The sequence below is a fragment of the Solanum stenotomum genome, chromosome 2 (genome assembly GCF_019186545.1).
Source record: "Solanum stenotomum isolate F172 chromosome 2, ASM1918654v1, whole genome shotgun sequence".
Taxonomy (NCBI): Eukaryota; Viridiplantae; Streptophyta; class Magnoliopsida; order Solanales; family Solanaceae; genus Solanum; species Solanum stenotomum.
Window position 1 is genome coordinate 54487789 of NC_064283.1, and position 25000 is coordinate 54512788.

General features: G+C 39.9%; 1 protein-coding gene across 1 annotated transcript; it reads right to left on the minus strand.

The window, feature by feature from the left end:
* Positions 1–22373: 22373 nt before the first annotated feature.
* LOC125856109 (uncharacterized) lies at positions 22374–23087 on the minus strand. Its single transcript, XM_049535677.1, has 2 exons — positions 22523–23087; positions 22374–22426 (listed from the first exon to the last, which is right to left on the minus strand). The coding sequence occupies exons 1-2, from the start codon at positions 23085–23087 to the stop codon at positions 22374–22376; spliced, it is 618 nt and encodes a 205-aa protein (XP_049391634.1).
* Between the last annotated feature and the right edge of the window lie 1913 nt (positions 23088–25000).

Below are 25000 nucleotides of genomic sequence, written 5' to 3' on the forward strand. Positions count from 1 at the left end.
TATCATCCTTGGATTGACTTGGTGCGGATTGGACAGCAAACATGTTCCTTCAATTATTTCTTTTTCTAGTGCTCCATGCCCTGTTGTTCTTGGAGATCTTATCAAGTTCCTCAGCTATATCCTCAAATGTGCATGCTCCATAATAATGCACAAACATCAATTGAAAATACTTATAACATACCGGTAACAACGTCCGGGAACCCCTCTTGATCACTTCTAGATTGGAGAGCATAGAAGCGATTCTTCTTAAGAGCATCGGCATAAGAACCACTTGGAGGAGCTTGGTTACCCTATTTCCCCTTGACCGCACGAGTTGGACAATCTTTTAATTGATATCCACTTTTGCCACATCCATAGCACACACCTATTCCGGTAAGACATTTCCCCTCATGTTTCTTACCACACTTGGCACATGTAGGTCTCTCCATGGAATATCCACCCCTATTGTCTCCTTGAGGCTTAGGGTTAGACACCCTATCTTTGTTGGGTCTTGGAATATTGGAGAAGCCTTGGTTGGAAAACCTCTTCTTGAACCTTGGTCCACTTTGACCCTTAAACTTACCCTTAGAAGAATTACCATTATCGGACCTAGTCCTCATTACCTCTCTAATCTTTTTCCTAAGACTTGATTACTCAACTTGTTGAGAATGAACCATCAACCTTGAGATATCCATTTTGTCATAAAGCATTGCCGCTCGACACTCTTCTTCAATAGCATCAGACACACTGGTGATAAAATGACTCATCTCATCCCTCGGATTAGAAACCAAAGAGGGGGCACATTTGGACAACTTAGTGAATTTCAAAGAGTATTGTTGGACACTCATACCTCCTAGGCTTGGTTGATGAATTCCTCAACTTTGGCTTCCCTCTTCTCATGGGGGAAAAACCTATCAAGAAAGGCCTTCTTGAATACTTCCCAACTTATGGGACCCAATCTTATAACCCTATTGTCCTTCCATTGTGTGTACCACACTTGGGCCATGTTTTTCAATTGATACCCAGCCAACTCGGCTTTCTCAATAGAGGTGACCCCCATAGCGACCACTATCTTATAGACCTCCTCCAAGAACTCTTGCAGGTCGTCATTCATTTTGGAACCCAAGAAGATAAGAGGGTTCATCCTAGTAAAATCTCTCAATCGTAAGGCCATGGTACTCACATTGGGTTCTACCCGGGGCCTAACTTCTCGGTTGGCTTGAGTCATTATGGCATGAGCTTGAGTGGTGACGACTTGAGTTTGAACCGTTATGAGTTGGGTGAAAGTTTGAAAGGTCTCCCTTATCTCAACATTAGTCATTACCCCTTCATCATTATGATCTTGAGGGTCTTGAGGAGCTTGAGAGCCTTGAGGATCTTGAGGACCTTGGGGAAGAATTCCTTCATTCACCATTTCTTCAACCCTTCTTTTTAAGTTCTCCCTTCTTATATTCATTTCCTATAATCACAAAAGAAGGGTTAGAGAAAAGCACTTCATAGAATTAGAACTCGAAAGCACGACTAAAGAGTAATGAAAGAAGGGAATCTTCCTAAACATCTTATAGCCTTTTATTCATAAGTGTGAAGCACTTCACACTCATGAACAAAACTCTACTAGACACGGTGCATGAGACATCAACCTAAATATTATTCCCAAAACCTTATGCTCTGATGCCAAACCGAGAGTACCCACTAGACGTAACATGGCGTACTTGACCCCGATGGGGTCTCATACAATCCTCTAGCATCATCATTACATAAGACATAGAAAATAATGCAGATATTTAAAACCTTTACAATTGAAGTCCCACTTCAATTTTCATAAAGGAAAAATCGTAGGCAATCTAGAGTTAGTCTCACATACCATCTAAAACGTAGGAATATAAAGTTTGGGACTTGGCCCTTTACATCAACAAAAGTCTCAATATATGAGATACAAAATGAACTAAAAATTAGGAAATCCCGTCATCGAACTTGAGGACTCACCATAACTTGGAGAAAAGCAATCCAAGTCTTCTTCAAAGAAGAGTAAAAGTCACCTATCCGGAACCAACACTCATTAAGATGTAGAAGAAAGAAGGGGTTAGCACATAATATGTACTAAATATGGAAACATGCATAAAATCATTAAATATGAAAAAAAAGGACATTTTTATTTGAAAAGTATCCCTTTGTCATGTTTAGAAACCAACATGCATTTACAATAGACAACACAAGTCATAATCACACTTACACTCATTACATGATAATATCAACACCTTAGTAACCTCTAAGAAACAATTGTGCAATGTATGGTTGGCATCCAATAATACCAACCCTACTAAGCACCCCCTTGAAGCAACCTTGGTCATGCACATCATCTTTAAACTTCATCATAATCATTAAGCACAATTAGAGAAATAGTCATGTACATTACTTGAATACAAGGAAAGTCATTCACAACAACTATCCATTCAATACACATGCATACATTTGGATCTCATCACAATATAAAGGAACTATCATACAATATCCTACTAAGTCTACTTGTGCAATATGGAAGTGACGTCCCATACCCCCACTCCTACTAAGTAAACTCACCAATAAGTTATAGTGTAGTTCATGTCTCATTCATTATCTTTCATTTAGGGAAGAATAGCCATAACTGACATAGACCATGTGAGCTACATCGAATTCGGTGTCGTGTAACCCACACCGAAAGAAGGTGTCCCACTTGCCTAAGGTAGGACTAAATGTATTAGCGTCTAGGTGGATCTACTAGCTAATTCCTATGTTGGCACATAGTTACGGGATAGGGAGATTGCTTCTAGAAACCCCCCCTATAGCATTGGTAGAGGGGCTTCCATCTCATGAGTTCACTTTGGATGACCTTCACTATTGCATTGACGGGAGGGCCTTTACCTCATTGTCCATATCCACTCGGTGCTAAGCACTATTTCCCAAATTATACATGACTAAGTCTTGAATTGCATTTACATGTGTGAAGGAATCCTCTATCGCTCATTCAATACAATCCATCAAAGCAGCTCATAGATGCATTAAAGGTGAGAATATACTTTCAACCTTAGAATAAACATTAGTGTGTGAGTAGGACTTTCACATTGCATTCATAGTGTTTTCATGAGAAATTGATTTTCAATCAACACATTACATCATCATCATCCTAAACCATTCATGCATCATCAAGTATAAGGATAAGGGAAGAAAAAGCTTTCAATAATACCATACTTTACATATTAGTCATAGGAGATTTACTTTCTAAGTTAATCAATAGGTTATATACAACTTCCATCAACATGTACAAACCCTACCAATTTACGTCCTTTCAAGGTCATGAATAATGTATCACAATTACACCTAAAGATACTACAATATGCATGAACAAAAATAAGATCCAATAACTAAATTCACATAGAAACAATTCATAGTAATCATCTTGCATCAATACACCCATCACAATACTTGAAATTAGGGTTATGGGGGTGTTCATGGGTTCAAGGGAAATTTTACAATGAAAATCACCATTAAATATCAAATCATACATAATATAATGCAATTAACATGATAAAATAGCTTTTAGGAAGAACCCATGGTTGGAATAGAAACCCTAGTTTTTGAACAATATACCAATTTTGAAATTAAGAGTTGAAGGGTTTCATGGAGAAAAGTGTTCCATGAATCGAAGTCCCCATACCTTAATTGATGTTTTCCCACGAAATTGTAGTGAAAATCTTGGAGATTGAACCCTAATCTTGAGCTTCTTCTTTGTTCTTCAATGGAGTTTAGAGAGAGGATATTTTGAGATGGAAGTGGGTTTGATTTTGAGTTTGTGAGTTATGAGAGTTAAAAGACTTGCTTGTTACTTAAAAATACTTTAATATAACTAATAATAGACGTTTTTACCCTTATTTAATTAATTAGTGATTTTACCAAACTGCCCCACACATGGCCGACTTAAGGCAGTCCACCCAAGCCCCATCCACGACTCCCTGTCCACCGTGTGTGCTTTGAACCACGGACCGTACTGGTCACTTGTGGTTTGGGTCAGAGATGGGAGGATGAGGGTCTTGGTGAGGAGACTAAGTCTCAACTCACGAGACCCTTCCACATAATGTGAGTTGGTCCACGGACTGTACTATACGTCCATGGAATGGGGATGGGACATGGAATTTTAGGGACCTTTTGAGGAGACTAAGGCTGGACTCATGACACCCAACTACGGGGAGTGAGTCAGTCCACGCCTCGTGGTCCTGCCTTCATGGATGATGCTGCTTTTGGCAACTTTTAGAGAAGCTCATTGGTTCTCATAAAGGCCCCTTAGGGGGTTCTTGTGGGTGCCATGCCTTGATGTTTAGGCACTAGGACTTTAGTACAAAGTTAGGGAAGTTATTTGAGACTCTCACCTTACGTTGTAACTTCATTAGGCTACTAGACTACACGTTAGGCACTAGCTTAGCTCATTAGATATACGGGGTGTCACATTATCTCCCCTTTGGGAACATTCGTCCCTGAATGTCGACCAAGACACTAAACTAAGTTGGAAACACTAGACTAGCAGCCCACCATGCATGAAACTTGAAAACGTGCAAAAAAAACTAAAATGCAATAATCACATCATGCACATTTTCGAAGGAGGAAACTTCAACTCCTTTTTACAACATGGCCAAAGCAATACAAGAGAGTAGGGACTACTTCTACTAACTCAATATGTAAGAAACTCATTAACTCACATAAGCACGGGAGGAACTAACTTATCCAAATAAAGTAAGCTCAGCACAACAATATAGAATTAATGTGTCATATCATCAACACATCATTAAGCATGTTCGTCATTTCATCTCATGGAGTGAAAAATCTAATCACCATACAAAAGAGCAAACCAACATGATCTGTGCCAGATTTCAGCCATTCTTTATTTTCAAGTCCACATCTTAGACCATTTTCAACAATATCATAGTCTAACCATGTATTTCAACATTGAATCATGCTAGTTTGTCATTCTAAGGATTCTGATTAATCATTTTAACCAAGTATTTAAGACAAACTTTGGAACCCTAAGTCGAAACTTACATTTAGACTTATAATCACATACAATAAGGCAACAAATCACTATCTATTGTTCCAAGGGTATTGTAACTTCCAATGTTATCATGCAATTACATCTAGCAATTACCCAAGGTCAAGACCCGACTCTCGACTTTCTATATTCAATCTATGAACCGAAATTCAAAGTGAAGGGAAAATCTATTACCTTACAAGCAACGAGGAGTGGGGTGATTCCGTGACGACACTAAGCTTTGCAAGAACAAATAATTACCTCTTTGTGACTAACCCGAACACCGGACCTTGTGGAAATTTTTGAAGAGGAAAGGGAATTTAGGGGTTTGGGGAAAAGGAAGGGAGGATTAATTGAGGAGTGATGGAGTGATTATTGAGTGATTTAAGGAGTTTGGGGAGTTAAGAAACGGTTTGGGAGTAAATGGAGGGAAGTGGAATGATTTAAAATTAGGGATTTTAAATAGGATGGGATAGGATCGGGTCAGGCAGCATTAGGGTTTTGGACCCACGAGACCCCGTCTATGGTCCGTGAGTCGATCTACGGTCCGTAGATTGGGACCGTAGATCACTCTTACACTTGGACAAGTTTTAGGGACTTACCTGGGATCTACGGACACCATCTATGGTCCGTGGATGGATTGACGGACCGTCGATGGGGTCTGTAGACCTCTGCACCAGACCATTTTCTGCAGAATTTTCATAGCGTACCTGCACATGTAGCAACCATTAAGCTACTCTTTTTACATTTTCTGGACACTTTTTAAACACGGACCCTATGCTAATTCTAGCCAACACACAATAAAAAAAACTAAAACGCCTATCTAAATTAATACAAAGAATAAACTAAACACAAAAACTGCTAGATGGAAAACGAAAACCTATCGTTGGCTAGATTGTACATCTTGGGTTGTCTCCCAAGTAGCGCTTGATTTAACATCGCGGCACGACGCGTGCCTCTTGATTACTCAGACTTCATCAAGATGATATGCCTCAATCACTTCTTGCACACTTTCAGCATTTCCCAGATAGATCTTGATCCTTTGCCCGTTTACCATGAACTTAGTTCCTTCGATATCTTCAAGCTCAACCGCTCCATGGGGGAGCACTTTTGTGAGCAAAAATGGCCCGGTCCATGTGGACTTGAGTTTTCTTGGAAACAAGCGCAACCTAGAGTTGAATAGAAGCACAAGATCACCAACCACAAATTCTCGCTTTTCAATTCTTTGATCATGATACCTCTTCATCTTCTCTTTGTACAAGGCTGAACTTTGATAAGCTTTTAGGCTAAACTCTTAAACCATATTCAAGTCATTCATTCTTTGATTAGATGCAGCACCCCAATCCAAATTTAGCTTCTTCATTGCCCACATTGCCTTATGCTCTATCTCTACCGGTAAATGACAAGACTTTCCCATTTACAAGTTGGTAAGGAGACATACCTATGGGGGTCTTGTATGCAGTGCGATAGGCCCATAAAGCATCATCAAGCTTCCTTGACCAATCCATTCTATTAGCATTCACAGTCTTCGCCAAAATCTGTTTGATCTCTCTGTTGGACACTTTAACTTGTCCGCTAGTTTGTGGATGGTAAGGAGTGTCTACATTGTGGCGGACACCATACTTCTCAAGTAGCGCCTTGAACAACTTATTATAAAAGTGAGAACCTCCATCACTGATGATCGCCCTCGGGGTACCAAATCTGGAGAAAATATTATTTTTCAAAAATGCGGTGACACTTTTGCCTTCATTGTTGGAGAGCGCCACTGCTTCTACCCACTTCGATACATAATCAGCCGCAACAAGAATATACTTCATCCCATGTGAACTTACAAACGGACCCATAAAATCAATGCCCCATACATCAAACAACTCTATCACTAATATAGGATTCATAGGAAGCTCTTGCCTCTTTGAAATTCCTCATTCTCTTTTGCAACAATCACAAGACTTGGCAAAATCATGAGCACCTTGGTGGATGGTAGAGCAGTAGTAACCACACTGCAAAATCTTATGCACAGTTAGAATACCACTTTGATGCCCTCCAACAGATGATGAATGACATGCTTCAAGTACACTCAACATCTCGACCTCGGGCACAAAGGGACGAATAATCCCATTAGCACAACTATGAAATAAGTAAGGCTCTTCCCAAAAGAATTTCTTCACATCATGCATAAACTTTTTCCTTTGGTGAAAAGACAAGTCTGTGGGCACAAAATCGCTTGCCAAATAATTAGCAAAGTTTGTGAACCATTGAATCAGATCATGGGAGGCAGCCAATACTTGTTCATCTGGAAAAACATCATTAATTTTAGCCCTATCTCCAAGATTTAGCATAGCCTCTTCCTCTAATCTGAACAAGTGATCGGTAACTTGATTTTTGGTCCCCTTTCTATCTTTTACCAAAAAATCAAACTCTTGCAGCAATAATACCTATCTAATAAATCTTGGTTTTGCATCTTTTATCGCCATCAAGTACCTCAATGTAGAATGGTTAGTATGTACTATGACCTTAGTACCAAGCAAGTAGGATCAATATTTCTCGAATGCAAAAACCACCGCAAGAAGTTCTTTTTCAGTCAGGGCCATATTTAGAGCTTTTCTAGCATAGTAAATAGGGTGAAGAATTTTCTCTTTCCTCTGTCCTAGTACCACACCAAGCGCCACTCCACTTGCATCACACATTACCTCAAACGATTGTCCCTAATCATGTGAAATAATGATAGGTGCAGTAACCAACATCTCCTTCAACTCTCCAAATGTTCTAAGACAAGCATTATCAAAGTAGAACTTATACTCCTTCTCAAGCAGTTTGCACAAAGGATGTGCAATTTTGGAGAAATCTTTGATGAATCTCCTGTAGAAACCTGCATGCCCTAGAAAACTCCTCACACCTTTTACAGAGATAGGTGGGGCAAGTTTTTCTATTACTTCAACTTTCGCTTTATCTACCTCAATGACCTTTTTAGAGATTCTATGACCTAAACCTATTCCTTCTTTCACCATAAAGTGGCACTTCTCCCAATTCAGCACCAGGTTGCAATCTTCACACCTTTTAAGTACCTCAGCCAAATAATTCATACATCGATCAAAAGAGTCCCTTACCATAGAGAAATGATCCTTAAATACCTCAATAGTGTCCTCCGCCATATTAGAGAATATCGACATCATACAACGCTAGAAGGTTGCTGGAGCATTGCACAACCCAAAGGGCATCCTTTTGAAGGCGAAAGTCCCATAAGGGCAAGTGAAGGTGGTCTTCTCTTGGTCCTCCGGAGTTATAGAAATTTGATTGTAACCCTAATAACCATTAAGAAAACAATTCCAACCCTTGCCAAGAAGTCTATCTAACATCTGATCTATGAATGGCATAGGGAAATGGTCCTTTTCTATCCAAGCATTTAGCTTCCGGTAGTCCATGCAGACTCTCCATCCAGTCACGGGCCGCATCGGAACAAACTCGTTTCTGTCATTAGGAACCACAGTAATCCCACCTTTCTTGGGCACACATTGAACATGGCATACCCAATTACTATTTGCAATGGGATAGATAACTCCAGCGTCCAACCACTTGATGATCTCCTTTTTAACTACCTCTTGCATAGGTGGATTTAATCTTCTTTGGTGCTTAATACTAGGTTTGTAATCTGGCATGAGTTGTATTTTGTGGGAACAAATACCGGGAGGAATCCCAATAATATCCGCAATAGTCCACCCAATAGCTCGTTTGAACCTCTTTAATACAGTCACCAAGCACTCTACTTGTCTCGCATTTAGAGCTGCCGCAATGATGACCGGCAAAGAGTTATCTCTGCCCAAGAATACATACTTCAAATATGGTGGTACAGCCTTAAGCTCAAATTTCAGTGCCTCCACAATAGATGGTCTCGCTGGTGGAGACTCACGATTCTTCATGTCTAACTCATACTTCTTTTGTTTTGATCGATATTCACACCTATCGAGTGCAGCTACCAAATCATCGTATTCTTCAATACCATCACTATCGAATTCATCATAACTGCTGCTAGTGCCCCAACATTGAGTCGCTCTTCAATTTAAACTTCCGCTCCACTCTCAACTCTGTAAGTTATAGCAGATATCGTTTGGAGCTCACCACTCTGCTTCATGGACCTACAATTATTGAAAGTTGTTTCTTCATTGTTCAGTCTGAACTTCATCTGTACCTTTTCCATATTGACCAACGCACGCCCTGTGGCAAGGAATGGTCTACCTAGGATGATGGGAACCTCAAAATCAACTTCATAGTCAAGAATCACAAAATCCGTCGAAAAAATGAAAGACTCCACTTTCACTAGCACATCATGGAGTACACCAATGGGCCTCTTCACAGTTTGGTTCTTGTAAATAGACAATGGCATGAGGTTGATGCTAGCACCAAGATCACACAATGCCTTAGAAAAGTGTAACAATCAGATAGTACATGAAATCGTGAAGGCACCAGGATCCTCCTTCTTTTGCACAAGAGACCTTGTAGCAATAACGCTACAATGATGTAATCTATCATCATCTTCAAAACTCACATACCTCTTTTTTGTTACCATAGCTTTCATAAACTTTGCTCCAAAGCTTCTATCAACGGAACGTTGATGGAAAGCTGCTTCAACATAGTAATAAACCTGCGATATTTACCATATTCAGTCTTCTTCACTAACCTTTATGGGAAAAGTGGTGGAGGTCTAGGTATAGGGACCACTTTCTGAGATATCTCCGCTTTTTCTTTGTCGCAGTCTTAGACTCTTCTCTAACCTCTACCACATCATCTTCTTTTCTAATCTCAACATCCAACACAGACGACATAGGTGGATCTAAAGTTTGCTTACCCCTCGAGTAGTAATTGCCATAAAATGACCGTCCTTTTTTGGATTCTGGATGGTGTTACTAGGAAGAGTACCAGGTTGACGTGGGTACTCTGTAGTAGACAATTGGGTCATCTACTGCTCAAGGTGCTTTATTGACACTACATGGGCATCAACCTTTTGACCAATACTAGACAAGTCATTTCTCATCTCTTTCACATTCTCATCAGTTGTATCAAACCTTCTCATCATCTTCTGCATCATATCTTCAATACGCGCCGTATTGCCTCCAGCTTCCCTACTACCAAATTCCCGATTTTGAGGGGGAACATAAAGTCCAACCCGATCATTTCTATTGCCACAATTGTTCTTGTTGTAGTTGTTGTCGCGATTGAAGTTCCCATCCAGGACATATTGACCCTCTCAGTTGTAATTGCCATAGTTCTGACCTTGGTTTCGATCCACGATCCGTCAATCCCCTTCCGTAGCTCCACATTTGGAATCTTCAAAAAAATTAGGTACTGGAACCCTGGCAGTATAAATCTACGGATCAACAGTACGGTCCGTAGATCCATCTATGGACAGTTAACGGCCATCGTGGTTCCATACTTGGTCAAATTTCCTTGATTTGCCTTCTATGCCTTGCCTGCTAATATACGACCACCATCTATGGAGCGTCAATGGACCTACGATCCGTAGATCACCTCCGTAGAAGCCCTTTTCTGCATTTCTTTCAGCTGACTCTTTACTTCCGCGCCTGAACATCTTTCTTGCAAAATATGATAAAAATACATAAAAACCAATACAAAAAGGCCCTAGACACACACAACTTGTAAGTGAAATCTATTAGAAATACCGTAAACTCACAGTATATCAACACACAATCTACCTTGGTACCTAAGCACCCCATCTCCCCCTTGGGACAAAACCTCAACGGACTTAATGAGAATTGACCTTTTCAATTCCATCAAAATAGGATCAAGATGTTGCTTAGACTTCACATCAACTAAAAAGGATGATTAGGAACTATGATGAACCAGAACTCCACCCTTGGTGGAATCCATTAGTTGGACACCTAATCGGGCCAACCTATGCAAATCATGAACCAATTCCTTCTTCTCATCTTCTACATGAGCAACACTACCCATGGATAATCTACTTAAGGCATCCGCAACCACATTAGCTTTTTCGGGGTGGTATAGGACACTCATGTCATAATCCTTCAAAAGTTCCAACCACCTTCTTTGTCGGAGATTCAATTCTTTTTGGCTAAACACATATTGAAGCCTTTTGTGGTCGGTAAACACATCTACATGTACCCCATAGAGATAGTGTCTCCATATTTTCAAAGAAAACACCACCGTCGCTAGTTCGAGATCATGAGTTGGATAATTCTTTTCATGTAGCTTGAGTTTCCTTGAAGCATAGGCAATCACTTTACCATGTTGCATGAGGACACATCCCAAACCCACTCAATAAACATCACAATATTCCATAAACCCATAGGTACTCTCTGTTAAGGTCAACATCGGAGCAGATGCGAGCCTATTTTTCAATTCTTGGAATCCTTACTCACAAGCCTCAGACCACACAAACCTTGCTTTCTTTTTGAGTTAAGGCCGTTAACGAAGAGGGAATAGAGGAAAAACCCTCAACAAAACTCCTATAGTAACCGGCCAAACGCAAAAAGCTTCTAATATCGGAAGGAGCTAAAGGTCTAGGCCAACTCTTGACCGTATCCATTATCTTAGGATCAACCTCTATACCCATGCCCGATATAATATGACCAAGGAAAGCAACCGACCTTAGCCAAAACTCACACTTGCTAAACTTAGCATATAATTGGTGGTCTTAAAGGACTTGCAATACTATCCTCAAATGCTTCATATGATCACCCTCACTCTTTGAATAGATCAAAATATCGTCATTAAAAAAATCAAGATATTGCCTAAATATCCTATTCATTAGATCCACGAATGCTCCCAGTGCATTTGTTAGACCAAAAGACATGACTAGGAATTCATAGTGACCATATCATGTTCAGAAGGTAGTCTTAGGAATGTCATCCTCTCTCACCCTAAGTTGGTGGTTGCCCGACCTTAAGTCAATTTTTGAAAAGTAACTCGCCCCTTGGAGTTGGTCAAACAAATCATCAATTCTAGGGAGAGAGTACTTATTCTTTATAGTGACGTTTTTCAGTTGGCGGTGATTGATACACATCCTAAGGGACTCATCCTTCTTTTTCACAAACAATACCGGAGCACCCCATGGAGATATGCTTGGTTGAATGAAACCCTTGTCTAGCAAATCTTTGAGTTGTGCCTTTAATTCTTTTAACTCGGCCGGAGCCATTCAGTAAGACGGAATTGATATGGGTTGAGTATCCGAAAAAATATCAATGCCAAAATTTATTTCCCGTTCAGGAGGAATTACGGGCAAGTAATCAGGAAAGACTTCTAGAAATTCCCTTACTACGGGGACCGACTATAAATGAGGAGTCTCAGACTCAATGTCCTTAACTCTTATAATATGATAGATACAACCCTTAGAAATCATTTTACATGCCTTTAGACATGAAATGAATTGACCTCTAGGGATTGAGTTTCCCCCCTTCCATTCCAAAATTGGCTAATTTGGAAATTGAAACTTTATTACCCGAGTTCTACAATCAATGGAAGAAAAACAAACATGCAACCAATCCATTCCCAAGATGACATCAAAGTCCAACATATAATTCTATCAAATCAACCAAAGTGACTCTATGAAACAAAGTGATAGAACATCTCCTATACACTCTTTTAGCTAAAACTGAATCACCTACCGGGGTAGACATGAAAAAAGGTACTTTTAACTCTTCGGGAGACATTTCAAATTTCATAGCCACAAAAGGAGTAACAAAACATAAAGTGGCACCGGGGTCTGATAATGCATAAACATCAATTGAAAATACTTGTAACTTACCAGTAGCGACGTCCGGGGACCCTCCTTGATAACCTCTAGAGTGGAGAGCGTAGAAGTGATTCTTCTTGGGAGAATCAACATTTGAACTACTTAGAGAAGCTTGGTCACCCTCTTTCCTCTTGGGAGCACGAGTTGGACAATCTTTCAATTGATGTCCACTTTTACCACATCCATAGCACAGACCCATTCCGCCAAGACATTTACCTTCATGTTTCTTACCACACATGGCACATGTAGGTCTCTCCATGGAAAATTCACCCTTATTGCCTCCTTGAGGCTTAGGGTTAGACACCCTAACTTTGTTGGGTCTTGGAGCATTGGAGGAGCCTTGGTTGGTAAACCACTTCTTAAACGTTGGTCCACTTTAACCCTCAAACTTACCCTTAGAAGAATTACCGTCATCAGACCTTGTCCTCTTTACCTCTGTACTCTTCTTCATAATCCTTGATTCCTCAACTTATTGAGCATGAACCATCAACCTTGAGATATCCATGTTGTCATGGAGCATTGCCGCTTGGCACTCTTATTCAATAGCATAGGATACCGGTGACAAAGTGACTTATCTCGTCCCATAGATTATAAACCAAAGAGGGGGAATATTTGGACAACTTAGTGAATTTCAATGAGTATTCTTGGACACTCATACCTCCTTGGAGAAGGTTGATGAATTCCTCAACTTTGGCTTCCCTATTCTCACGGGGGGAAAAACCTATCAAGAAAGGCCTTCTTGAATACTTCCCAACTTATGGGACCTGCTCTTATAGACCTATTGTCCTTCCGTTGTGTGTACCAAACTTGGGCCATGTCTTTCAATTGATACTCGGCCAACTCAACTTTCTCAATAGAGGTGACCCCCATAGCCTCCACTATCTTATAGACCTCCTCCACGAACTTTTTCGGGTCCTCAATTATTTTGGAACCTAAGAAGATAGGAGGGTTCATCCTAGTGAAATCTCTCAATCGTGAGGCCGTGGTACTCACATTAGGTTCTACTCGAGGCCTAGTTTCTCAGTTGGCTTGAGCCATTACGGCATGAGCTTGAGTGGTAACGACTTGAGTTTGAACCATCATGAGTTGGGTCAAAGTTTTAAAGGCCGTCCTTATCTTAACATTAGTCATGACCCTTTCATCACTAGAATCTTGAGGGTCTTGAGGAGCTTGAGGGCCTTGAGTATCTTGAGGACCTTGGGGAGGAACTCCCTCATTCACCATCTCTTCTACCCTTCTTCTTATGTTCTCCCTTCTTGTATTCATCTCCTATAATCACAAGAGAAGGGTTAGAAAAAAGGACTTCATAGAGTTAGAACTCTAAAGCACGACTAAAGACTAATGAAAGAAGGGAATAATCCTAAACATCTTATAGCCTCTTATTCATAAGTTTGGCGCACTTAAACCTCATGACCAAAACTCTACTAGACGTGGTTCATGAGACATCAACCTTAATATTATTCCCGAAACCTTATGCTCTAATACTAAGTTTGTCACGACCCGGGAGTGCGCCCTAGACGTCACAAGGCGTACTTGACCCCGAAAGGGTCTCATACAAGCCTCTAGCATCATCATTACATAAGACATAGAAAATAATGCGAAAATTTAAAACTTTTACAATAGAAGTCCAACTTCACTTTCATTAAGAAAAATCATAGGCAATCTAGACTTAGTCTCCAACACCATCTAAAACATAGGGATACAAAGTTTGGGACTTAGCCCTTTACGTCAAAAAAAGTTTCCATATATAAGATACAAAATGAACTAAGAAATAGGAAATCATGTCCTAGAACTTGAGGACTCTCCACAAGTTGGAGAAAAGCAATCCAAGTATTCTTCAAAGGAGAGTGAAAGTCACCTAGCCGAAACCTACTCTCATTAAGATGTACAAGAAAGAAAGGTTAGAACATAATATGTACTAAGTATGGAAACATGCATAAAATCCTTAAATATGATAAAAAGGACATTTCCATTTGAAAAGTATGCCTTTGTCAAGTTTAGGAACTAACATGCATTTACAACATACAACACAAGCTATAATCACACTTACACCCATTTCATGATAATATCAACACCTTAGCAACCTCTAAGAAACACTTGTGCAATGTATGGTTGGCATCCCATAATACCAACTCTACTAAGCACCATCTTGAGGCAACCTTGGTCATGCACATCATCTTTAGACCTCATCATAATCATTAATCACAATTACAGAAATAACCATGGACATTACTTGATACAAGGAAAGTCATTCACAACAACTATCCATTCAATACACATGCATACATTTGAATCTCATCACAATATAAAGGAACCATCCTATAACATCAGACTAAGTCTACTTTTGCAATGTGGAAGTGAAGTCCCATACCCCTACTCCTACTAAGTAAACTCACCAAGAGGTTATAGTGTAGGTCATGTCTCATTCATTATCTTCCTGTTAGGGAAGAATAGCCATAACCAACATAGACCATGTGAGCTACATGGAATCCGGTGACGTGTAACCCCACACCGAAAGAAGTTGTCCTACTTGCCTAAGGTAGGACTTAATGAATTAGCATCTAGGTGGATCCACTAGCTAAGTCCAATGTTGGCACATAGTTACGATAGGGAGAGTGCTGCTAGAAACCCACCCTATTGCATTGGCAGAGGGTCTTCCATCTCATGAGTACACTTTGGATGACCCTCACTATTGCATTAGCGGGAGGGAATTTAACTCATTCTCCATATCCACTCGGTACTAACAATTATTTCCCAAAAGATACATGATTAACCCTGAATTGCATTTACATGTGTGAAGGAATGCTCTATCCCTCATTCAATACAATCAATCAAAGTAGCTCATAGATTCATTAAAGGTGCGAATGTACTTTCAACCTTAGAATCAACATTAGTGTGTGAGTAGGACTTTCACATTACATTCATAGTGTTTTCATGAGAAATAGACTTTCAATCAACACAATACATCATCATCATCCTAGACTATTCATGCATTATCGAATATAAGGGTAATGGAAGAATAAGATTTCAACAATACCATACTTTACATATTAGTCAAAGGAGATTTACTTTCTAAGTGAATCAATAGGTTATACACAAATTCCATCAACATGTACAAACCCTAGAAATTTACCCCCTTCCAAGGTCATGAATCATGTCTCACAATTACACCTAAAGATACTACAATAGTCATGAACAAAACAAGATTCAATAACTAAGTTCACATAGAAACAATTCATAGTAATCATCTTGCATCAATACACTCATCACAATACTTGAAATTAGGGTCATAGGGGTGTTCATGGGTTGAATGGAAATTTTACAATGAAAATCACCATTAAACTTCAACTCATACATAATATAATGCTATCAACATGATAAAATCATTTTTAGAAAGAACCCATGGTTGAAATAGAAACCCGAGTTTTTGAACAATATACCAATTTCGAAATCAGGAGTAAAAGGGCTTCATGGAGAAAAGTGTTCCATGAATCAAAGTCCACATACCTTAATTGATGTTTTCCCACGAATTGAAGTGGAAAGCTAAGAGTTTTAACCCTAATCTTTAGCTTGTTCTTTGTTCTTCAATGGAGTTTAAGTAGAGGAAGTTTTGAGAGGGAAATGGGTTTGATTTTAAGTTTGTGAGTTATGAGAGTTAAAAGACTTGTTTGATACTTAAAAATACTTTAATATACTTAATATAACTAATAATAACCATTTTTACCCTTATTTTATTAATTAGTGATTTTACCAAACTACCCCACACATGGTCAACTTAAAGCAGTCCACCCAAGCCCCATCCACGAGTCCCCATTCATGGGGAGTGGTTTGAACAACGGACCATCCTGGTCAGTCGTGGTTTGGTTCAGAGAGGGGAGGATGAGGGTCTTGGTGAGGAGACTAAGTCTCAACTCAGGATACCCTTCCATGGAACGTTAGTTGGTCCACGGACCGTATTGCACGTCCGTGGAATGGGGCTGGGACATGGAATTTTAGGGATATTTTGGGGAGGCTACGGCTGGACTCATACACCCATCTATGGGGCGTGATTTAGTCCACGCCTCATGCTACTCCCTTCGGGGATGATGCTGCTTTTGGCAGCTTTTAGAGCATCCCCTTGGCTCTCATCAAGGACCTTATGGGGTCCTTCTGGGAGCCACGCCTTGACGTTTAGGTAGTTGGACCTTAGTACAAAGTTAGGGAAGCTATTTTGAGACTCTTACCTTACATTTTAACTTCATTAGGCTACTAGACTACACATTAGGGTCTAGCTTAGGTCATTAGATATACGAGGTATCACATTATCTCCCTCTTGGGAACATTCGTCCCTAATAGTCGACCAAGACACTAAACTAAGTTGGAAACATTAGACTAGCAGCCCATCATACACGAAACTTGAAAACGTGCAAAAAAAACTAAAATGCAATAATCACATCATGCACATTTTCAAAGGAGGAAACTTCAACTCCTTTTTACAACATGGCCAAAGCAATACACGAGAGTAGGGACTACTTCTACTAACTCAATATGCAAGCAACTCATTAATTCACATAAGCACGGGAGGAACTAACTTCTCCTAATCAAGTAAGCTCAACACAACAATATAGAGCCAATGTGTCATCTCATCAACACATCAATAAGCAGGTTCATCATTTCATCTCATGGAGTCAAAAATGTAATCATCATACAAAAATACAAACCAACATGAGGAACATAAACGTCATAAAAACTCAATATATACTAAAACATGAATTCTCACAAGAGCATGCACAATATAGGAAAATCAAGGGAAAATCATACAACACACATGACTCCCAAAACACTAAACTTAAGGGGAGCTAGTTACCTCATGCTTGATTAGGAGTAGAAGGAAAAAGATGAGGATAACAGAACTTCATGTTGGTCTCAGCCTCCCATGTAGCACCCTCAACTAAGTGGTTCTTCCCTAGAAACTTAATGGAAGCTACTTCCTTATTTCTCAACTATTTCACTTGCCAGTCCAAAATCTCAACCGGGACTTCTTCGTAAAAAAGGTTCTCATCAACTCCTAAACCTTTTAAATGAAGGATGGAAACCGGATCAGAAATACAGTTTTTGAGCATGTAAACATGAAACACCGGGTGTACTGGAGCCAACTCATTTGGCATATCTATTTCATAAGCAACTTTCCCAATACGCTTCAAAATTTAGTTTGGGCCCACCAATCGGGGACTAAGTTTCCTCTTCTTGTCAAACCTCATCATACCTTTCCTAGGTGAGACTTTAAGTAGACCCAATCACCAACCTCAAATTCAAGATCCTTTTTGTCTATTGTCGGCATAGGACTTTTCCCGACTTTGGATCGTCTTCAACCTTTCTCTAATGAGTTGAACTTTTTCAATAGCATCATAGACTAGTTCGGGACCAATTAGAGCAAACTCACCTACTCAAACTACTTAACCGGAGATCTACACCTTCTTCCATATAGTGCTTCAAACAGAGCCATGGCAATGCTAGAGTGGTAACTATTGTTGTAGGCAAATTCTATCAAAGGAAGATGATCGTCCCAATTACCCTTGAAACAATCACACTCGCCCTCAACATGTCCTCTAAGGTTTGAATGGTCCGTTCCGCTTGAACATCCATTTGAGGGTGGAAAGCGGTACTAAGTTTAACATTTATAACAATCCCTTGTTGTAATGCTTTCCAAAAATGTGAAGTAAATTGAGCACCTCTATCTGATATGATAGACAAAGGAACCCATGCAACTTCACTACCTCCTTGATGTACAACTTAGCACAGTCTTCCGCCAAAAAGTAACCTAGACGGGAATGAAGTGGGCTGATTTTGTCATCATATCAACAATGACCCAAACAGAATCGTGTTACCTTCGAGTACGAGGCAACCCCACAACAAAATCCATATTCACCTCCTCCCACTTCCAAGTGGGAATCTTTATATCTTGGAGCAAACCTCCCGGTTTCATGTGTTCGGCCATGACTTGTTGACAATTCGGGCATTTGGACACAAATCCCACTATATCCTTCTTCATTCCATTCCACCAATAGACTTCCCATAGGTCACGGTACATCTTGGTGGCTCTCGGATGAATAGAATATCGTAAACCATGAGCCTCTTCTAGAATTTTCTCCCTCAAACCATCAACATCTAGCACACAAAACCTACCTTGGTACCTAAGCACCCCATCTCCCCCTTGGGAGAAAACCTCAATGGCCTTCTTGAGGACCGACTTTTTCAATTCCATCAAAATAGGATCAAGATGTTGCTTAGACTTCACATCAACTACAAAGGATGATTCAGAACTATGATGAACCACAACTCCACCCTTGGTAGAATCCACTAGTTGGACACCTAACCAGGCCAACCTATGCACATCACGAACCAATTCTTTCTTCTCATCTTCTACATGATCAACACTACCCATGGACAATCTACTTAAGGCATCCGCCACCACATTAGCTTTTTCGGGGTGGAATAGGACACTCATGTCATAATCCTTCAAAAGTTCCAACCACCTTCTTTGTCGGAGATTCAATTATTTTTGGCTAAACACATATTAAAGGCTCTTTTGGTCGGTAAACACATCTACATGTACCCCATAGAGATAGTGTGTCCATATTTTCAAAGCAAACACCACCGCCGCTAGTTCGAGATCATGAGTTGGGTAATTCCTTTTCATGTACCTTGAGTCACCTTGAAGCATAGGCAATCAACTCACTCGAGAAGCGTCATAATATACCACAAACCCATTGGTACCCTCCGATAAGGTCAACACCGGAGTGGATGTGAGTTTATTTTTCAATTCTGGAAAGCTTTTCTCACAATCCTCCGACCACACAAACCTTGCTTTGTTTTTGAGTTAATGCCATTAACGGAGAGGAAATAGAGGAAAAACCCTCAACAAACCTCCTATAGTAACCGGCCAAACCCAAAAAAACTGCTAATATTAGTAGGAGCTAAAGGTCTGGCCAGCTCTTGACCGTATCCGTACTCTTAGGATCAACCTATACCCATGCCCGACACAATATGACCAAGGAAAGCAACTGACTTTAGCCAAAACTCACACTTGTTATACTTAGCATATACTTGGTGGTCTTTAAGGACTAATACTATCCTCAAATGCTTCATATGATCACCCTCACTCCTCGAATATAGCAAAATATCATCAATAAAAACAATCACAAAAAAATCAAGATATTGCCTAAATATCGTATTCATTAGATCCATGAATGCTGCCGGGGCATTTGTTAGACCAAAAGACATGACTAGAAATTCATAGTGACCATAGTTTGGAAGTCCGTCATAGGAATGTGAACCTCTCTTACCCTAAGTTGGTGGTTGCCCGACCTTAAGTTAATTTTTGAAAAGTAACTCACCCCTTGGAGTTGGTCAAACAAATCGTCAATTCTAGGAAGTGGGTACTTGATGTTTGCATAATCAAGACACAACTTCAGATGGATGTGTCTACCATAGTACAATAGTTTAGTAACCCAACCAACTGTTGGGATCATCCCAAGAGAGTGGTTTTTAGAATATATAGAAAAATAAAATTTAGTTCTAACTAGTCATAGCTAAAGACATTAACTAGTAAAAACATTGTAAATTAAAAAGGGGGACACAAGAGTGTTATTTAACAATGGGGGTTTTTGTCACAAGTAAGGTAAAAACAGCAAAACAAACAAAGGTTTCTAAGTAATGAGAGGGGATCCTTGGGATGTGACGGGAATACGGGTTAAGCAAGATTATTGGGTACATGCTCGCGATAGAAAATTTATAGAGTAATAGTGACTAGGTTACACTTTATGTGGGAATAACTTCTCTCTCGAGCAACTTACCCCGTTTCAAATGGGTTCCTCTCAGACACCCACTTGCTACATGAAGACCAACTTACACCTTACCCCACTCACCCTCTCGAGTTTAGTGTATGGATATGGGACTAGGGTTCATTCTCTCGAGCTGAACCTCATGTCGACCCACTCCTTAGGCCATCAATCTAGTAGTCTTGGTTTCGCGACTTCTCTCTCGAGCAAGATGAAAACACATAAATAAACTTGTATTTGCAACTAAAAATTTGTTAAATTCTTCCATATCAACTAGACAAAATCACAATTAAACTACATCTAATCTATCAGCAAACAAGACCCAGCGACAATCTTAACCCATATTTGCTAAATCACACCCCAAAAATGGGGGGGTTTTAGCCATACATCAAGAGATAGATATTTATACCTAAATGATCTTGCATTCAAATGGGTTTGAAGATTTAAGTCTTGTAACAGGCCAAGAATGAAGAATCCAAGAGACCCAAGTCCAAATCCTTGGAGATGAAACCCTCTTTTTCTTCAAATCTTCAAACCCTCTCAAACTTAGAGCAAATTAATAAAAAGTACTATTCTATATGAAAATTATAATAATTGTTCGCCCTTTAAAATTAAAACTCTAACTAGTAGTTATAGCTATCACAGATTAGTGCTACAGCGGATCGTTCGTCGTCATTAGTCGGAATCGTCGATCAACTTGGTGATTCGCCCTTTGGTGTAATTCATCGCCATCTTGTACAAGTCTTCAGTATCATCGTGCTCTAGGTTATTGGGCAGCATAGTATTGCTTCGCGGAACTGCTCGGCGATGCACCGACAGCTCCCTTTTTCCGCCGACTTGATCCTTTTCTTCAAGGATCAGCACACTGGAACAAGAGGTGAAGTAATACCCTTCGACGACTCTTCAAGTGGACTCGGCCATCCTCAGGCCCTCATTTCTTCGTTCTTTTCAGCCTTTTCATTCCTTTTTGCGACGTAGTGTCCATGCTCTCCTAAAAACTTCAAATACCTAAAACTTAAGGGTTTTCATCTGATATTGAGATAAAATAAGCATTTGAGGACATTATTTCTATTAAAATGTATCCCTGAATGAGTCCAATTTGTGGACTCATCAGTACTTATTCTTTATAGTGACCTTGTTCAGTTGGCAGTAATCGATACACATCCTAAGGGACCCATCCTTCTTTTTCACAAACAATACCGGAGCACCCCATGGAGATATGCTTGGTTCAATGAAACCCTTGTCTAGCGAATCTTTGAGTTGTGCCTTTAATTCTTTTAAATCGGTTGGAGCCATCCTGTAAAGGGGAATGGATATGGGTTAAGTATCTGGCAAAAGATCAAGGTTGAAGTCTATTTCCTGTTCGGGTGGAATTCCAGGCAAGTCATCCAGAAGGACTTCAAAACATTCCCTTACTACGGGGACCGACTCTTAAGGAGGAGTCTCAGACTCAATGTCCTTAACTCTTACAATATGATAGATACAACCCTTAGAAATCATTTTACAAGCCTTTAGACATGAAATGAATTGACCTCTAAGGATTGAGTTTCCCCCCTACCATTCCAAAATGGGCTCATTTGGAAATTGAAACTTTACTTCCCGAGTTATGGAAGCAAAACAAGCATGCAACTAATCCATTCCCAAGATGACATCAAACTCCAACATATCTAATTCTATCAAATCAACCAAAGTGACTCTATGAGACAAAGTGATAGGATATATCCTATATAGTTTTTTAGCTATAACCGAATCACCTACCAGGGGTAGACATGGAAAAAGGTGTTTTTAACTCTTCGGGAGACACTTCAAATTTCATAGCCACAAAAGGAGTAACAAAAGATAAAGTGGCACCGGGGTGTAATAATGCATAAACATCAATTGAAAATACTTGTAACATACCGGTAACAATGTCCGGGGACCCTTCTTGATCACTTCTAGATTGGAGAGAATATAAGCAATTCTTCTTGGGAGCATCGACATTAGAACCACTTGGAAGAGCTTGGTGACTCTCTTTCCCCTCGGCCGCACGAGTTGGACATTCTTTCAATTGATGACCGCGTTTACCACATCCATTGCACACACCCATTTCGGTAAGACATTTTCCCTCATATTTCTTACCACACTTGGCACATGCAGGTCTCTCCATGGAAGATCCACCCCTATTGCCTCCTTGAGGCTTAGGGTTAGACACCCTATATTTGTTGGGTCTTGGAGCATTGTAGTAGCCTTGGTTGGAAAACCTCTTCTTGAACCTTGGTCCACTTTGACCCTCAAACTTACCCTTAGAAGAATTACCATCATCGAACCTTGTCCTCTTTACCTCTCTACTCTTCTTCGTACGTATTGATTCTTCAACTTGTTGAGCATGAACCATCAGCCTTGAGATATCCATGTTGTCATGGAGCATTGCCGCCCAACACTTTTCTTCAAAAGCGTCGGACACACCGGTGACAACGCGACTCATCTCATCCCTTGGATTAGAACCAAAGAGGAGGCATATTTGGATAACTTAGTGAATTTCAAGGAGTATTCTTGGACACTCATACATGAGGTTGATGAATTCCTCAACTTTGGTTTCCCTCTTCTGACGGGGGAAAAGCCTATCAAGAAAGGCCTTATTGAATTCTTCCCAACTTATAGGACCCACTCTTTTGGCCCTATTTTCCTTCCATTGTGTACCTCACTTGGGCCATGTCTTTCAATTAATACCCGGCCAACTCGGCTTTCTCAAAGAGGTGACCCCCATAGCCTCCACTATCTTATAGACCTCATCCAAGAACTCTAGTGGGTCCTCATTCATTTTGAAACCCAAGAAATAGGAGGGCTCATCCTAGTAAAATCTCTCAACAGTAAGGCCATGGTACTCACATTGGGTTCTACCCGAGGCCTAACTTCTCGGTTGGCTTGAGCCGTTAGGGCTAGAGCTTTAGTGGTGATGGCTTGAGTTTGAACCATCATGAGTTGGGTCAAAGTTTGAAAGGCCGCCATTATCTCAACATTAGTCATGACCCCTTCATCATTGGGATCTTGAGGGTCATAAGGAGCTTGAGGGCCTTGAAGATCTTGAGGACCTTGGGGAGGAATTTCCTTATTCACCATCTCTTCTACCTTTCTTCTTAAGTTCGCCCTTCTTGTATTCATCTCCTATAATCACAAGAGAAGGGTTAGAGAAAAGGACTTCATAGAGTTAGAACTCCAAAGCACGACTAAAGAGTAGTGAAATAATGGAATGTTACTAAACATCTTATAGCCTCTTATTCATAAGTGTGGTGCCCTTCACACTCATGAACAAAACTCTACTAGACGTGGTGCATGAGACATAAACCTAAATATTATTCCCAAAACCTTATGTTTTGATATCAAGTTTGTCACGACTCGGGAGTACCCCGTAGACGTAACATGCGTACTTGACCCCGAAGGGATCTCATACAATCCTTTAGCATGATCATTACCTAAGACGTCGAAAATAATGTGGTAATTTAAAACTTTTATAATAGAAGTCCAACTTCACTTTTCATAAAGAAAAAATCATAGGCAATCTAGACTTAGTCTAATACACCATCTAAGACATAGGAATACAAAGTTTGGGTCTTATCCCTTTACATCCACAAAAGTCTCAATATAGGAGATACAAAATGAACTAAAAAATAGGAAATCCCGTCCTCGAATTTGAGGATTCACCACAACTTGGAGAAAAGCAATCCAAGTCTTCTTCAAAGGAGAGTGAAATTCACCTAGTTGGAACCTACACTCATTAAGATGTAGAAGAAAGAACAGGTTAGCACATAATATGTACTAAGTATGGAAACATGCATAAAATCCTTAAATATGATAAAAAGGACATTTCATTAGAAAAGTATGCCATTGTCAAGTTTCGAAACCACCATGCATTTACAACATACAACACAAGCAATAATCACACTTACACTAATTATATGATAATATCAACACATTAGCAACCTCTAAGGAACACTGTGCAATGTATGGTTGACATCCCATAATACTAACCCTACTAAGCATCCCCCTTGAAGCTACCTTGGTCATGCACATAATCTTTAGACCTCATCATAATCATTAATCACAATTAGAGAAATAGTCATGTACATTGCTTGAATACAAGGAAAGTCATTCACAACAACTATCCATTCAATACACATGCATACATTTGAATCTCATCACAATATAAAGGAACCATCCTATAACATCCTAGAAAGTCTACTTGTGGAATGTGGAACTGAAGTCCCACACCTCCACTCTTACTAAGTAAACTCACTAAGAAGTTGTAGGGTAGTTCATGTCTCATTCATTATCTTTCAATTAGGGAAGAATAGATATAACCAACATAGACCATGTGAGCTACATGGAATCCAGTGTCGT

What these genes read in the sequence shown, in the direction of transcription:
- LOC125856109 (XM_049535677.1), bottom strand. Translation starts at nt 23,087, where the DNA reads ATGAGTCGCGTTGTCACCGGTGTGTCCGACGCTTTTGAAGAAAAGTGT. An exon ending in GTCCCCGGACATTGTTACCG is followed by an intron (nt 22,427 to 22,522) that starts GTATGTTACAAG and finishes TGAAATTTGAAG; the next exon opens with TGTCTCCCGAAGAGTTAAAA.